The 15,917-nt window shown below is 48.7% G+C and overlaps 1 protein-coding gene across 1 annotated transcript in view; it reads left to right on the top strand.

Moving 5' to 3' along the window:
- The window catches only part of scfd2 (sec1 family domain containing 2), a 134,763-nt gene that overhangs the window by 53,861 nt on the left and 64,985 nt on the right, over positions 1–15,917 (top strand). The window contains exon 5 of the mRNA XM_084444019.1: positions 4,684–4,948. Coding sequence (XP_084300145.1) covers positions 4,684–4,948 — 265 coding nt within the window. The remainder of the gene's footprint in view (positions 1–4,683; positions 4,949–15,917) is intronic.

Below are 15,917 nucleotides of genomic sequence, written 5' to 3'. Positions count from 1 at the left end.
TGGCAAAGGCTCGGTCCCCCCTGTGCTTCAGCCTAGATTTAGGGACGACGAGGAGCGACCGGTCAGCCGACCTGAGAGACCGTAGTGGGTTGTACGGATATAGGGTGTCAGCGAGATAGGGTAGGGCCAGACCATTCAAGGCTTTAGAAGCAAACAATAAAATCTTAAAATGAATCCTAAACTGCACAGGAAGCCAATGGATGGAGGCAAGAACAGGAGTAATGTGTTCTCGTTTATGTGTCCCTGTCAGGGGAGCAACATTTTGTACTAGCTGGATATGTGACAGCAAGGCCTGGCCCAGACCAACATGAAGGGCGTTGCAGTAATCGAGGCGGGTGGACACAAACGCATGCATGACTCTCTCAAAGTCACGAAAGGCTTCAGCTGAAAAAAGCTAGACCTGACCACAGTATTAATCTGTTTGTCCATTTTAAGCTCACTGTCAATTTTCACCCCCAGGTTGGTTACTATGGGCATGACATATGACTCAAGGGGGGCAGGGTCTGGAGGTACAGTGCCAGGACCACTAAGTCCAAACATAATAACCTCAGTTTTACTGTATTATAGCTCACAAAATTCAAGGGCAGCCATGCTTTGATGTCACTGAGACATTCCAACATGGGTTTAAGAGAGTTAGGGTCATCACGTTTTAAAGGCAGGTATATTTGTGAATCTTATGCATAAAAATGGAACGAGATGCCATGTTTTTTAATAATCGACCCTAGGGGGAGCAGATAGAGTGCGAAAAGGAGGGGCCCTAGAATGGAACCTTGGGGTACAACACATGGCACGCAAATGATGACCAAAATACATCATGACTGACAGAAAAACTCCTCTCTGACAGATATGACCTAAGCCACTCTAGAGCAGTACCTTTAATGCCCACATAGTGCTCCAGGCGGGAGATGGGGATGTTGTGGTCGACTGAGTCAAAAGCAGCTGTGAGATCTAAAAGTACAAGAATGACAGAGTCCCCAGAGTCAGCAGCCAATAAAATATCATTAAACACTCTCAGAAGGGCGGACGGACTCTGGACTGTTTTAAGAGCCTTAAAACCCGACTGGAATACCTCCAGAATGCAGTAAGTATCTAAAAAAAATACTGCAGTTGTAAGACTACCACTTTCTCTAAAATTTTAGAAATAAAAGGGAGCTTAGAGATGGGTCTGAAATTAGAAAAAACAGAGGTATCCAGACCAGGCTTTTTGAGCAAAGGCTGTACCACTGCCTGTTTAAAACTTCCTGGTACATCACCTAAAGTCAGGCTGCTGTTGGTTCATATTTGAACATAAGGTCCAGTGGTGTCACACACTTCTTAAAAAAATCGAGGGGGGAGAATATCAGCAGGAGAGCCTGATGGTTTCATTTGAGCTATAATTTTCTTCAGGCAGGAGAGAGAGACGGGCTCAAAATTGCTAAAAACAGCAGAGCAGGTGACCGCAAGAGACGGATCATAAGAAGGGGGTGAAATACATGCTCCAATAGTTGCAATCTTGTCAGCAAAAAAGTGTAAAAATGCTTCACAGGTTTCAGCAGAAGCTTTAATACAGCTGGGCTGGAGGGGGGTTAAGAGTAGAATTAAGAGTGCTAAATGGAACACAGGGCTTATGACAATTACTTTCAATAATGTCAGCAAAGTATCTAGTTTTCTGGGTTTTAACAATTTCCTGGTATTTATGCCAGCTTTCCTTTAAAATATCATAAGACATGTAGCTTGTCTTTTTTCCACTTGCGTTCAGCTCTCCTGCACTCCTGTCGGGCAGCACGAGTACAGTCATTCAGCCATGGCTCAGATTTAGGTTGAGGGCGCCTGGCTTTAAGGGGAGCGACTGTGTCAAGGATGCTTTGACAAGCAGAAATAAGTTTACAGTTCAGGTCCTCAGTATTAAAACAATCTGAGAAATCTGAAACAGCCTCAATGGCATTATTAACGGCAGCAGAGAACTGAGCAGCAGACAAGGGCCTAAGCATGCGACAAATACGAGCGGTTATGTATGTTTATGTCAGGTGTCAGTATGTAGGTGTTATGAATGCTTAGCTTATGTACAGTATACCCTCTTCAAATGAAGTGTTACCGAAAGTTGTTTTGTTGGCTTGTGGTTGTTTTGTTGGCTTGTGGTTGTTGAGAGTGAAGAGAGAGATTTAGGGAACACCTTGGACAGTGCTGCTCAGAAGCTTATCTGACCTGGAATTTTGGATCGCTACATATGGTGGTCTGCCAAGGAGGTAATCCATCACCCTCTCAATGAGACCAGGATGTAGTTGCATGTCCCTGAGTTTCTGCTCATGTGCATATGGCTATATGGTGCTCAAGGTCTGTACTTAAACCTAATAGTCATTCTTTCATTTCAAATCCAATGTTTACTGTATAACATTATACAGTATAATAATGACCCACCTGGAAATGTAATGAATTCCCAATATTGTAATAAGGTATTACATTATAAGTAAAATGTTATTAAAATACTAGTCAGGACATTGTATTACATTACTGGTCAGTTTATTCCATTATTGAGTTTTATTACATTTTCAGGAAATGATTACATTATTGGGTGCTGCAAGGATAAACAGATCTAAGAGAGACAGGATGTTTCAGCTCATGAGGCCGAGGTCAGAGAAGTTGTTAAAGTGTTGCCTGGTGACGGCAGCTCCCTCCCTCCTGCGCGAGGACAGAGCCGACGCTCACCTGAGCTGGTGCTGTCACGCGTGTTCAAACACACTCTAGAAGCCAAGCCATTAGCAAGGCCCATTAGTGTCCTCCTCCACTCGTTAAGATGATCTCCTGGGCATGTGTGGAACATGGCAGTAGAAGAGCTTCTGCTTCAGTCCTGCTTTACTGCAGAGAGAGAGAGAGAGTGCTGAAAGAGGAAGTGTGTTCACTCTGCTCACTTAACCGTGAAACTCTCTCTCCCTCTGCCCCCCCCCCCCTCTCCTCTCTCCCTCCGTCTCTCGCCCCCCTCTCTTCCTCTCTCTCTTCCCCTCTCCTCCATTCCACTGCTGAGCAGATAAAAACGGAAAAGGCCTTAACATTTTTTTGGCAAACATCATAATGTGGCCTGGAGAGGTATTTGATTTCACAATGTTACAGAAGAAGAATGCACTGTGTGAATCAGTGCGTTTGTTTGACTGCCCCCTGGGGTATGGGGCCTGGCCGGAGCCAACAACAGAGCTCTGGTACACACACACACGCACCCACACACACGCGCGCCCACACACACACACACACACACACGCACAAGCTCTCGCATGCTGATAGTCAGCATATCACCCATTGATAGGACTGGTGGAACATCCTGTTTTCCCAGTCACCCCGTAGGAGCTGAAGATGTTGACGAGGTGACCCACAGTTTTCTGGGCGTAGAGATCGACAGAGATCGCTGTCATTCGAGACACTTGTTAGACAAGCTGGCAGCACTCGCCTATGGCACCGGTCAAACAGTCGCCCATGACACCGGTCAAACAGTCGCCCATGACACCGGTCAAACAGTCACCCATGACACCGGTCAAACAGTCACCCATGACACCGGTCAAACAGTCACCCATGACACCGGTCAAACAGTCACCCATGACACCGGTCAAACATTGTGCCACCCGTGATATTCACAGGGTCATGTATTAATACACACACACACTCACATACCACACTCTAACACTTTCACACATGCACTGTACATCACGTGTACATGCTCGCTCTCACTCACTACACACACACACACACTCTCTCTCACTCACTCTCTAGTGGACAGGCAGTTAGTGTGAGTCTGGCCCACAACCTGATCCAGAGTGTGGAGGTTGTTGGTCCGACCCTCCTTTCCCTGGCCCGCGGGGGGAGGGGGGGTTCTACCGGGTCAGACACCGGATCCTCCCAGTGGGCCAGGCCCGGGACTAAGCCCCCAGAACCGGGGAGCGCAGCGCAGAGAGAGCCTGTTTGTCTTGGTGGAGGAACACTGAGGCTCAACACACTATCTGACGAACACACACACACACACACACACACACACTTTATCTGACACACACACACACATGCACGTGCTCCCCTACTCTCCCTCTCCCTCTGCGCTCAGAGTTCGGTAGGGTTCATAGCAGACACACCCAGGTTTATAGGTGTGTGAGCTCACTCTGGCTGAGTCTGCCCAGTGTTCTGGAAGAGGTCCGGTGATCCACATCATGTGAGGGTGGGGGGAGGGGCAGAACCAGCATCAGAACACACTCACAGAAACAAGGCACTTCTTAGCTCCTTTTCTTAACATTGCTGTGTGTGTGTGTGTGTGTGTGTGTGTGTGTGTGTGTGTGTGCGTGCCTGCCAGCATGCGTTTGTGTGTGTGTGTTTGTGTGTGTTTGTGTGTGTGTGTGTGTGCGTGCGTGCCAGCATGCGTTTGTGTGTGTTTGTGTGTGTTTGTGTGTGTGTGCGTGCGTGCGTGCGTGCGTGCGCGTGCCAGTGTGTGTTTGTGGGGTGGGGTTGGGGGTGGTGGGTGAGAGAGAACAGGTCAATGCTTTCTAACACTCACACTAATTTCCGTCATAAAACAAAAACACACAATCAAGTTGTTAAACCTTTTTCGATTCTGTCGTTCAGTTGTAAAATGAGCAAATGGAGCAAAATGTTCTCACGTTCAGCTATACTGTGTTGTTCTGACTCTGGTGTGTGTGTGTGTGTGCGTGTGTGCGCGCGCGTGCATTGCAGGCTCTGGGAGATACTGACTTCCCTGGCGTCCTGAGGCAGCTGCTGTCCCTGGTGAAGCCTCGTGGGGGGTCCGGTCCGGGGGAGGGCGGTCCGGAGGAGCTGCTGGTCCTGTTGGTCTACCTGTACTCCCTGGCCCAGGAGGCCACGCCCGGAGCGAGGGAGGAGGAGGAGGAGGAGAAGAAGGTGGAGAGCGAGCTGATCGGAGCACTCACGCTGCTTCTCACCGAAGAGGCGGAGTTCAGCCCCCTGCTCAAGAAACTTACCGGTGAGCAGTCGACCGCGGCCAGAACTGCACTTGGTCCTGGTCCAACCCATGATAGACCGACTGAGGCTTTGACCCGTACCATCAATAATGTGTGTACCCAGCATGCAACTGGTTAGAAAGAGAGCTTTCCGAGATGACAGTATAGACCCCTGTGATTTAGAATGACCTCACTGGATACATAATAGTAGTAGTAATAATAATAATAATAAATACCTCTACATGTGGTAGGGAGTAAGGAGAGAGAGAGAGAGAGAGAGAGAGAGAGAGAATTGCCTGTCCTGTTGACGGCAGGAGGATTGTGTCAGAGAGCTCACACCCCATCTCTCTCCTCACTTCTGTCACACACACTGACTCACACACACACACACTCACAAACACACACACACACAGCCTGCCAGGTCACATGGTAACAAACTATACAAACATTCAAAAGACTGTGGGAACTGCTGCAGACTCACACAGGTGCTGTGTGTGATTGTGTAAATGGTAAATGGACTGCACTTATATATATATGTGTGTGTGTGTGTGTGTGTGTGTGTGTGTGTGTGTGTGTGTGTGTGTGTGTGTGTGTGTGTGTGTGTGTGTGTGTGTTTGCATGCGTACGTACGTACGTGCATGCGTGTTTGTGTCCTGCCCTCTCACCTCTCTCGTGTGTATGACAGGGTTCACCTGGCTGATGTGACAGCAGAGAGCCTTCATGCTCTGCGTGCTCGGCCAGTAACCCAGTTACCAGTCTGTCTGGGCTAGCTTACCAGTCTGTCTGGGCTAGCTTACCAGTCTGTCTGGGCTATCTTACTGTACCAGTCTGTCTGGGCTATCTTATTGTACCAGTCTGTCTGGGCTATCTTACCAGTCTGTCTGGGCTAGCTTACCAGTCTGTCTGGGCTATCTTACCAGTCTGTCTGGGCTAGCTCACCAGTCTGTCTGGGCTAGCTTACCTAGTTTACTTCCCTGTGTCGGTTAGGCCAGGTTAGCAGTGCTGGTGTCTCTGCGTCGGTTAGGTCAGGTTAGCAGTGCTGGTGTCTCTGTGTCGGTTAGGCCAGGTTAGCAGTGCTGGTGTCTCTGTGTCGGTTAGGCCAGGTTAGCAGTGCTGGTGTCTCTGTGTCGGTTAGGCCAGGTTAGCAGTGCTGGTGTCTCTGCGTCGGTTAGGTCAGGTTATTGGTGGGGTGATTGATGTGTTATGTTCCGCTAGACCACAGCGTACCTCCCCAAGTAAGAGCTGCTCTAACCTTGAGGCTGCACACACACACACACACACACACACACACACACACACACACACTCTCCTCCATAATTAAAGCTACTTTTAGTTTGGCCCACTCTTTACCTTAGTACACACCCTGAAATAATAGACTGGTTATGATGGTAGGGTTTCACCTCATATCACACATGTAACTGAAGTCAATTTTCTCACAGCTCCCTCTCTCTCCATCCCACCCTCCTTTCATACCTCTCTCTCTCCCTCTCTCCACCACTCTCTTTCCCCCTTGCTCCCTCCCTCTTTCTCTCTCTTGCTCTCTGTCCATGTCTCTCTCTTTCCAACTCTTGCCAACTTCTCTCCACCTCTCTCTCCATCTCTCTTTCCCTCTTTTTCACTGAGCAAAGCTGCTATTGAAGAATGTTGGACTCTCTCCCTCTCCTCTTCCTGTTCTAGTTGGCTGCAAGCTGAGAAAGCAGAAGGGAACAGGGAGAGACCAGAAGGTAGAGAGAGAGCAGAACGGAGGGAGAGAGAGCAGAAAGGAGAGAGAGAGAGAGAGAGAGAGAGAGAGACAGAACAGAAAGGAGAGAGAGAGCAGAAAGGAGTGAGAGAGAGAGGGGGGGGGACAGAGAGAACGCAGGAAAGGAGAGAGCAGAGAGAGAACAGAAAGCAGAGACCGGGGGGGCAACAGAGAGAGAGACAGCAGAAAGAGGGAAGGGGCCTCTTGGTGGGCTCTGGTCATGAGATGTGGCTCATGTTAAAACCTGACTCTCAGTAATAAACACTTTGGAAATTACCCTATCAATGCACACCAGGTGTGTCTGAGTAAGATTTTGTGCCGAGTGTGTGCGTGTGTGTGTGTGTGGGTGTGTGTCTGTCTGTCTGTCTGTGAGTGCGTGTGGGCGTGTGTGTCTGTCTGTGAGTGTGCGTGGGCGCGCGTGTGTGTGTGTGTGTGTGTGTGTGTGTGCGCGAGCGTGCACGTGCGTCTGTGTGTGTGCGTGTGTGTGTGTGTGTGTGTGCGCGAGCGTGCACGTGCGTCTGTGTGTGTGTGTGCGCGCATATGTAGTGTATATGTTTGCTGGGGGTTTTCTGGAACCCTGCAGACTAGATGGGTTTGGGGTGTAATGTGATGCGGGGGCTGCGCTGTCCAACTCACAGCGCAACATTGGTTGTGACATTTTGGCCAATTAAAAGACTCAAATAGAAACCAGACTCATAGCGAAACCTGGTCACCATGAGAACTTCTTTTTTCTTTTTTACAAATCCCCCTTCTCTGTTCCTCTTGGCTGCAGTAAGGAACCAGGGCTTGGAGCAGACACACACACATAGATACACAGAGTACACACACATACTGTACACACACACAGATGCATATCAGGAGGAGAGAGTGTGTGCTACAGTATACTATATATATATATATATATATATATATATATATATATATATATATATATATATATATATATATATATATATATATATAGTATACAAACCAATAACAGTGGAGGCGGAGCCAGGCCTCGCAACCACGCCCTCGTAATCACGCCCTCCTGACCATCTGACCACCTCCTTCAGGGACCTTAACTGAACAGCATCTCCTGAAAAAAACTAGCATCATGTGAGTCTGTAGCCTGTCTGACTCAAACACACACACACACACACACACACACACACCACTCACACACACAAACACACACACTCACCTGGAGAGGGTTTTAATTGAATGCCAGTATGAGTGTGTGCGTCTGAGCATGGGTAGGTAGTGTAAAGGTAGTGTATACATGCTTTTAACTACACCTACGCGTCAACCCAACATCTCCTCCATTCCTTTAGAACGCTGGCTGCCGTGGGCCGTGCGGATAAGCAGAAATGAACAATTCCCCAAAATACGTGCTTGACTATGCGTAAACAGCAGGTATACCGTTGGCTTTAGTGTCGGCCTACCTATGTGTGTGTGTGTATGAACTCTGGGTGTGGGTTTGATTAAAGGGAAAATTGGTGTTTGCCCAAGTAAAATGGTTCCACTTATATAGCAGACTAGGAAATGAGTTCTTAAAGCAAGTGTTCCACAGCCAACAGCGCACGTGTCGGGCACAAGGTGTTTGGCTACGGTCATCTGAGGGTCAGAATAACGGAGGTGGTGATTGGACATTAAATAAATGGCACAGCATTAGTGTGTGTGTGTGTGTGTGTGTGTGTGTGTGTGTGTGTGTGTGTGTGTGTGTGTGTGTGTGTGTGTGTGTGTGTGTGTGGGGCTGAACCAGGGAGTGTGTGATGTGTGTTTAAGGTGTGCAGACGGTTGGTAAACTGCAGTGGATGCTGTGATGGAGGAACCATGAAACTAAATTCCCGATGACCCAAAAAACTTGCCTGTACCCCCACGAACATCTGGGCTTTGTCGCCAGTGGGAAAGGGTGTCTGTCGACTCTGCAGGAGGCACAGGCGTTTGTCCAGCACCGATCGGCAGCGATGTAAACACCTGGGTCGACCCGCGGAGGCCGAGGCAAACTGCATCGTAGACAGTCGTTCCCCCTGTTGTCCTGCTATGTGTAGATTGTAAGCTTGGTAGATTGTTCAGCTTGCTAGCTGAGTATTTGTTCATGATTTAATGTGTGGGCTCATCTTATCACTTGTAGGTTTGTGGAGCAAGTTTAGGTTTCACTTTCGCAGTGGAAGGGATGCTGTTAACGCCCACCCTGAAACGGCAACGTCACAAAAAACGTGAATGTATAAAACCAGACATTTGGTGATAAGAATGTAGCTTCCTGAGAGAGAGAGAGAGAGAGAGAGAGAGAGAGAGAGAGAGAGAGAAAAGAGAGAGAGAGAGAGAGAGAGAGAGAGAGAGAGGAAGGTGGGGAAGAGGGGTTTTTACTCAGTGTTTGTGTTACTCCTGGGAGCGTCAGCATGGTTGTGTGTATGTCTGTGTGTCTGTCTCCTCTGTCCCTCACTCCATTTCCCCTGCTCTCCTCCTTCCTCATCTCCTCTCCTCCTCCTCTCTGTCTCCCCTCTCCCCTCATCTCCTCCTCTCCTCTCTCCTCTGGGTCTGGGAGCAGAGACAGAGCAGGTCCCTGCTCCACACTGGGGGTTAGCTCAAGATGGAGGGTAACATTCTAGTGTCTCTGAGAGCAAGTGTGTGTGTGTGTGTGTGTGTGTGTGTGTGTGTGTGTGTGTGTGTGTGTGTGTGTGTGTGTGTGTGTGTGTGTGTGTGTGTGTGTGTGTGTGTGTATGTGTGTGTGTGTGTTCCAGACGATGGTGTGTGAAGGCTTCTCTGCTCAGTTTCTGTCCCACTTCACCGGTTCTGTGCAGGAGCTGGCGGGTATAGAGAACCTATACTTGACTGGACTTGCAATCTTTTCATGTCCTGTTCTCAGAACTCCACAGTCTCACACACACACACACGGTGGGTTTGTGTTCCAGCAGGGGGTATGTGTGGGAAGGGGGGCGACCGGAGAGTCAGACCTCCCCAGGGCTGTTTGGGTTGGCACGGTAACACGCGCCTCTCTCCCGGCTGACTGGGCGAGTGAGGGGACAAATAAAGATCTCTCTCTCTCTCTCTCTAACCATCTCTCTCTCTCTCTCTCTCTCTCTCTCTCTAACCATCTCTCTCTCTCTCTCTCTCTCTCTCTCTAGCCATCTCTCTCTCTCTAACCATCTCTCTCTCTCTCTAACCATCTCTCTCTCTCTCTAACCATCTCTCTCTCTCTCTCTCTCTCTCTCTCTCTCTAACCATCTCTCTCTCTCTCTAACCATCTCTCTCTCTAACCATCTCTCTCTCTAACCATATCTCTCTCTAACCATCTCTCTCTCTAACCATCTCTCTCTAACCATCTCTCTCTCTAACCATATCTCTCTCTAACCATCTCTCTCTCTCTAACCATCTCTCTCTAACCATCTCTCTCTCTCTGACCATCTCTCTAACCATCTGTCTCTCTCTCTCTCTAACCATATCTCTCTCTAACCATCTCTCTAACCATCTCTCTCTCTCTAACCATCTCTCTCTAACCATCTCTCTCTAACCATATCTCTCTCTAACCATCTCTCTCTAACCATCTCTCTCTAACCTTCTCTCACTAACCTTCTCTCTCTCTAACCATCTCTCTCTAACCATCTCTCTAACCATCTCTCTCTTTCCATCTCTCTAACCATCTCTCTCTAACCATCTCGCTCTAACCATCTCTCTCTAACCTTCTCTCTCTAAACGTCACTTTCTTTTTCTCTCTATTTCAGTTTTTTCTTTTCTCACTCTTTCCTTTCCCTCTCCCTCAGTTAATCAGTCAGGTCTCTCCCTCCCTCCCTCCCTCCCTCCCTCCCTCCCTCCCTCCCTCCCTCCCTCCATGCCTCCCAGGTGTTGAGGGGGTTGTAGATGCTATTAGTGGAGCGGGAGTTAGGCCAGGAAATGATTGTGCCTGATTTCCTGGATTCACTGCATTTATGAAATGAGTCCTTATTATTTTTAATTGGGAGTCTTTCCTCACAATAGCCCCCTCTACACACACACACACACACATTCACACTCACACATATGCACATGCACACACACACTATCACACACATACAAACACACTCTCCTCGCAGACAGGCCCCCAACCCTGCTGCATGGTGGGAGCTGCCGCTGGCCCTGGTCAGCTGACAGAGACCCTGGGTGGTAATTAGTGGACATGAGCATCAAGACTGGACTGGTGTAGTCACACTCACATACGCGCACACACACACACACACACACACACACACATTATCTCACTCACACACACAAATACACTCACACCCAGTCTTAAAGGGGTAGTGTGCTATTTTGGACATGTAGCCCTAGTTGTGGTGTGTCTACCATGAACCTAAAACATACCATGCTCTCCTGTGTCGCAATCCGAATATTTTTAGGTGTTTGACATGACTTATGACATGACCTACGTAGTCCTCAGAGGGAGTAGTGAAAACAAGCACCACTGCTTATGTCCAAGCCATGCCAATCATGTAAAAATATTCGGATTGTGATACACTTCACAGGAGAGCATACTGAGACTGATGAGATTACACCCTGTGCTTCCCGTCTCGGAAAAGCACATTTACCATAGTTTACCGACACATTTACATACAGCCCATTGACTTCCATTATAGCCCAGTGAGAGCCTGCATAAAACTGCAGCTAGCTCAAGACTGGAACGATCAGTGAAATGATGGTCTCTATGATTCAGATTCATGGCAGACAGACCACAAATAGGGCTTAATGTGCAAAATAGTACAATACCCCTTTAACAACCTGCTCTGGTATGGGTAAGTGTGTTGCTTATACTGTATAGGAATCACCAAAGGATTGTATTGGTGGTTCCATTAATATAACTGTTACAGTGGTACAGTACTGATCCCAACGCTGGTAGCTGTCACAGATTAGGGGAGAGCAGAGAGGAGTGGAGTGTGGTGTTGTTGTTGTTGATGCTGTTTGCACCTCCATTGTGTTTATGGAGTGTGGTCCTCTGCTATTTCTTTATGACAGGAAATGCACATCATAAAAGCACTCTTCTACCTCCAGTGGGAATTGTGCTGGGAGGATATACTCCTACACACACACACACACACACACACACACACACACAGGCATGCAGGCTCCAGAGGGACCCATACGGGGACAGTGGCCCCTGGCCCCTGCACACGCAGCAGTGCAGGCTGAGGTCACCCTGTCCCGTGTCAGAGGAGGGGTGACTGGGCCCCCTATTCCCCCTTCCCCCCCCTCCCCCTGCTCCTCGTCTGTCTGCATGGATCACTCATACTCCACAGGCAGCGGAGTGTGTGTGTGTGTGAGTGAGTGTGCGTGTGTGTGTGTGACGTGTGTGTGTTTCCAGAGACGCTCTGTTTTACGGTATATTTGTGTTTTATCTGTGGTTGCGGAAGAGCTTGTTTACGTTTTGGATTCCAGACAGCAGTGAGAGATGACATGTCATATTGTACCCCCCTCTCTCTCTCTCTCTCTCCCCCTCTCTCTCTCACGACTTATTTTGCCTGCCTAGGGAGGACCAGTGTAGTGTTGTTGATTTTGGTTCTGGTCGTGGTTCTGGTTGTGGTCCTGGAGGCCGAGGGTGCTCCTCCCCTGCAGGGTTCTCCTTCCCGTTCCGCTAGTCCCGGTTCTGGAGTGCAGAACAGAGAAGAGGGTTCTGTTTCTGGTTCCGTCGGTCGCGGTTCTAGTTCCGAAGGCTGCTGTCCCGCCCGGGTCCTGGGAGCGTGTCTGTGTGCTCCTCCTGGGCGGGGTGCTCTGCGCGGCCTCGACGCCAGATGGAAGCTCTCCCGCCGCTCGCTGCTGGCCGGGTCATTTCCTGTCAGGAGGCCTGGTGTTAATCAAGGCCCGAGCCAGGAGGAACGCCCCCTAGATCCCTCCCCCTCAACGCCCCCCCCCCCCCCACCTTCTCAGCCAGCCAGAGAAACTCTTTTTTCACCCCTCCCCTTTTTTTCACCCTCTATCCTTCATTGTCCCTGTTCTGCCCCTCCTCCTCTTCTCCCCTTTTTGTCCTCCACCCTACTTCCTGTCCTCCATCTTACTTCCTGTCCTCCATCTTCTCTCCTTCCTCTCTGTGCTCCACTCACACTATACGGCCCGTCCCCGCGGCAACCAAGAGGCCGTTGACCAGAGGGGCCAGCAGGGGAGAAATGAGATGGAGAGAGAGGCATGAGGAGAGAGAGGGATGAGGAGAGAGAGGGATGAGGAGAGAGAGGGAGGAAGAGAGAGAGGGATGAGGAGAGAGAGGGAGGAAGAGAGAGAGGGATGAGGAGAGAGAGGGATGAGGAGAGAGAGGGAGGAGGAGAGAGGGATGAGGAGCGTTAGCAGAGGAGAGAGAGGGATGAGGAGAGTTAGCAGAGGTGATAGAGGGATGAGGGGAGATAGCAGAGGAGAGAGAGTGGGATGAGGAGCGTTAGCAGAGGAGAGAGAGGGATGAGGAGGGTTAGCAGAGGAGAGAGAGGGATGAGGAGCGTTAGCAGAGGAGAGAGAGGGATGAGGAGAGTTAGCAGAGGGGATAGAGGGATGAGGAGAGTTAGCAGAGGGGATAGAGGGATGAGGGGAGATAGAAGAGGAGGAGGAGCAGAGGGGGGTGTTGACATGCGGTAGTGTCTGCCCCTCGTCTTCAGCCTCCCTGGCTCTCTGTTCAGTGTTGCGCCGGACAGGCGGCCAGATAGGGTTATCTCCCCCCCTCCCTCCCCCTCCCTCCCCCTCTCTCTCCTGACCCCAGGACAGGCCGGCCACAGAGAGGCGAAGGAAGGGGGACAGATTCAGATACTTTTTATGCTCTATAATGAGACATCCTTACTAAAACACTAAACATCACCTAAATTAACACCACAGTTTTACATTCCACAGTTATCATCTCAACACAGAACAGCACAAGCTCACAAACAAATATCAAGTCCATCGGCCCCCACTGTACAAAATGCCCCCCCCCCCCCCCCCCCCCCAGACACCACACCCTCTCAAACTCAGCCACATTGTTATTGAACAGAAAATAGGTGAGTTCTATCCTGAGGCGCGCAGAGACCCTCCCCCTGAACACCTGGACTGGGTCCGTGGGCCCCGCCCCTCTCACCTTATTCCTCCGTGTAACCCAAACCTGAGCTGATTCGTTTCTGTTTGGATCCCGAGCTGATTCGTTTCTGTTTGGATCCCGAGCTGACCCGTCACCTACTGTGTGTCTCTGTTATGCTGAGTCTCTGTTCATGCTTTGTGCTCAATGGCTCCTGTGTCACCTGTCATATCTCCTCTGACACCTCTCTCTCTTTGTCTCTCTCTCTTTCTCTCCCTCTTTTACATTTTCTCTCTCTCTCTCTCTCAATTAAATTCAAGGGCTTCATTAGCATGAAAGAACACTACTGACATTGCAAAGCAACAGGGTAAAGCCATAGAAAAATACAACTCTCTCTATACAATAATACTTATCTGATAGACGTCAATGTGTGAAGTCAGGCTCAGTTAAATCTGATTTCCTGACATTAACTAAAGGTGTGCCGCAAGGTTCAGTCTTGGGGCCAGTGCTTTTTACCATTTATATAAATGATATTATCTCTACACTGTGTGACTGCCACGCCTACTTGTATGCTGATGATACTGCTGTGTATTGTGTAGCTGTTTCTGTCCAGCACGCCATTGCAAAGCTGCAGCGTCACTGAATACAAGTACCTGGGTGTGTGGCTCGATGACAAACTTACTTTTAAATTCCATATTGATAACCTTGCCTCCAAGCTGTGCCAGAAAATTGGCTTCTTGTACAGAAACAGGTCCAGCTTCCCCTTAAGCTGTAGGAAAAGGGTTCTGGAGGCAGTGTTCCTATCAGTCTTAGATTAGGGTGATGTTGTGTATAGGAATGCTGCAGCCTCAACCTTAAAGCCTCTGGATTCAGTCTACCACTCAGATTTATTACAGGAGCTAAATATGACACTCATCACTGTGCACTTTATGACATGGTAGGATGGCCTTCTCTCACAGAGAGATCAAACTATCACTGGTATTTATTTATTTTTAAAACCCTCACTGGAAAACACCCTTCTTACCTCTCACGGATTTTAGCATGGAACTATGGGAGCTATTCCACACGATCAAGTGAACTGCTTTTACTCAAGGTTCCCCGGGCTTACACTGACATTGGCAAATCTTCTTTTTCTTTTAATGCCCCTCACTCCTGGAATGCCATCCAACGCTTTTTAAAACTGGACTCAGTGCCATCATTTTTAAAGTTCAAGTCCATGATTATGCACCATTGTACATCTGTCTGTAATTGTTTTAGTATATCTTAACTATTTTACTATTTTTATATTGAGTCTATCCATTTAGTTACTGTTTTTATATACCTTCCTGTGTGTCTGTCCTTTTGTTGTTGCTGTTGTTGTTGTTTATGTATTTTTCGCTCGTCGTCACTGTAAATGAGGGCAGCCTCAGTGCCTCTCGAGCATAAAGGTTTGATATGTCTTCTGTCATAGAAATTCACCACCTCCCTCAATCTTTCACATAGCTATGCTAATCTCATTTATGACAGGATGACCTCTCTTCAGGAGGTCGACACACCTAGACACGTCTGCCCTAGAATAACCATCCTTTGTCCCATTGTCCCTGCAAGATTTACGGCCTTTTCTCATGTCACATGTCTGTATTCTCGACCACTGTTGATGATGTCCGCCATTTATTATGACGTGTACAGATGGGCTAGCCAATCACATCCCTGGAAGCGTCATACCTGTGTATTGCTTGAATATAAGGCGGCGCAAGATGAGCCTACTCCACTTCTGCTGGATACCACTCACATGCGTTATCCTGGAAGTCCTTGCACTCGTATGTTTTCTCAATAAACCAGACTTAACCTCTTTGAGCGAACCTTGGCAAATCCTTTTTGACTTTAGATCAAATAATTCTTCTACACTTCTATCTTTCTCTCTCGCTCGCTCTCTCTGTCTCTCTCTCCATCTCTCTCTCACACACACAAACACTCACTCACACCCACACTCACTCACTCAGATTCATTTACACTCTCTCACACACACACAAGGTCTTTGCTCTTTGATGCTGACAGCTGCTTTCCGTCTGCGCTCTGTCTATGAGCTCACCCTTCTGCTGTCCGGCTCGGACTACCTCAGCCTAAACTCAGGTGGATCTCTCACACTCACAGACGAGATGGAGAGAGAGAGAGAGGAAGAGAGAGGAAGAGATGGAGGGAGAGGGGTAGAGATGGAGAGATAGACAGGGAGATTTGTAGAGAGGGACGAATGGCTGATAGCTCTGGACAGACTTTATTAGGTGAGGCG

Source organism: Borostomias antarcticus (genome assembly GCF_949987555.1).
Source record: "Borostomias antarcticus genome assembly, chromosome: 10".
Taxonomy (NCBI): Eukaryota; Metazoa; Chordata; class Actinopteri; order Stomiiformes; family Stomiidae; genus Borostomias; species Borostomias antarcticus.
Note: the sequence above shows the minus strand (reverse complement) of the source record. Positions and strands in the feature narration are given on the sequence as shown.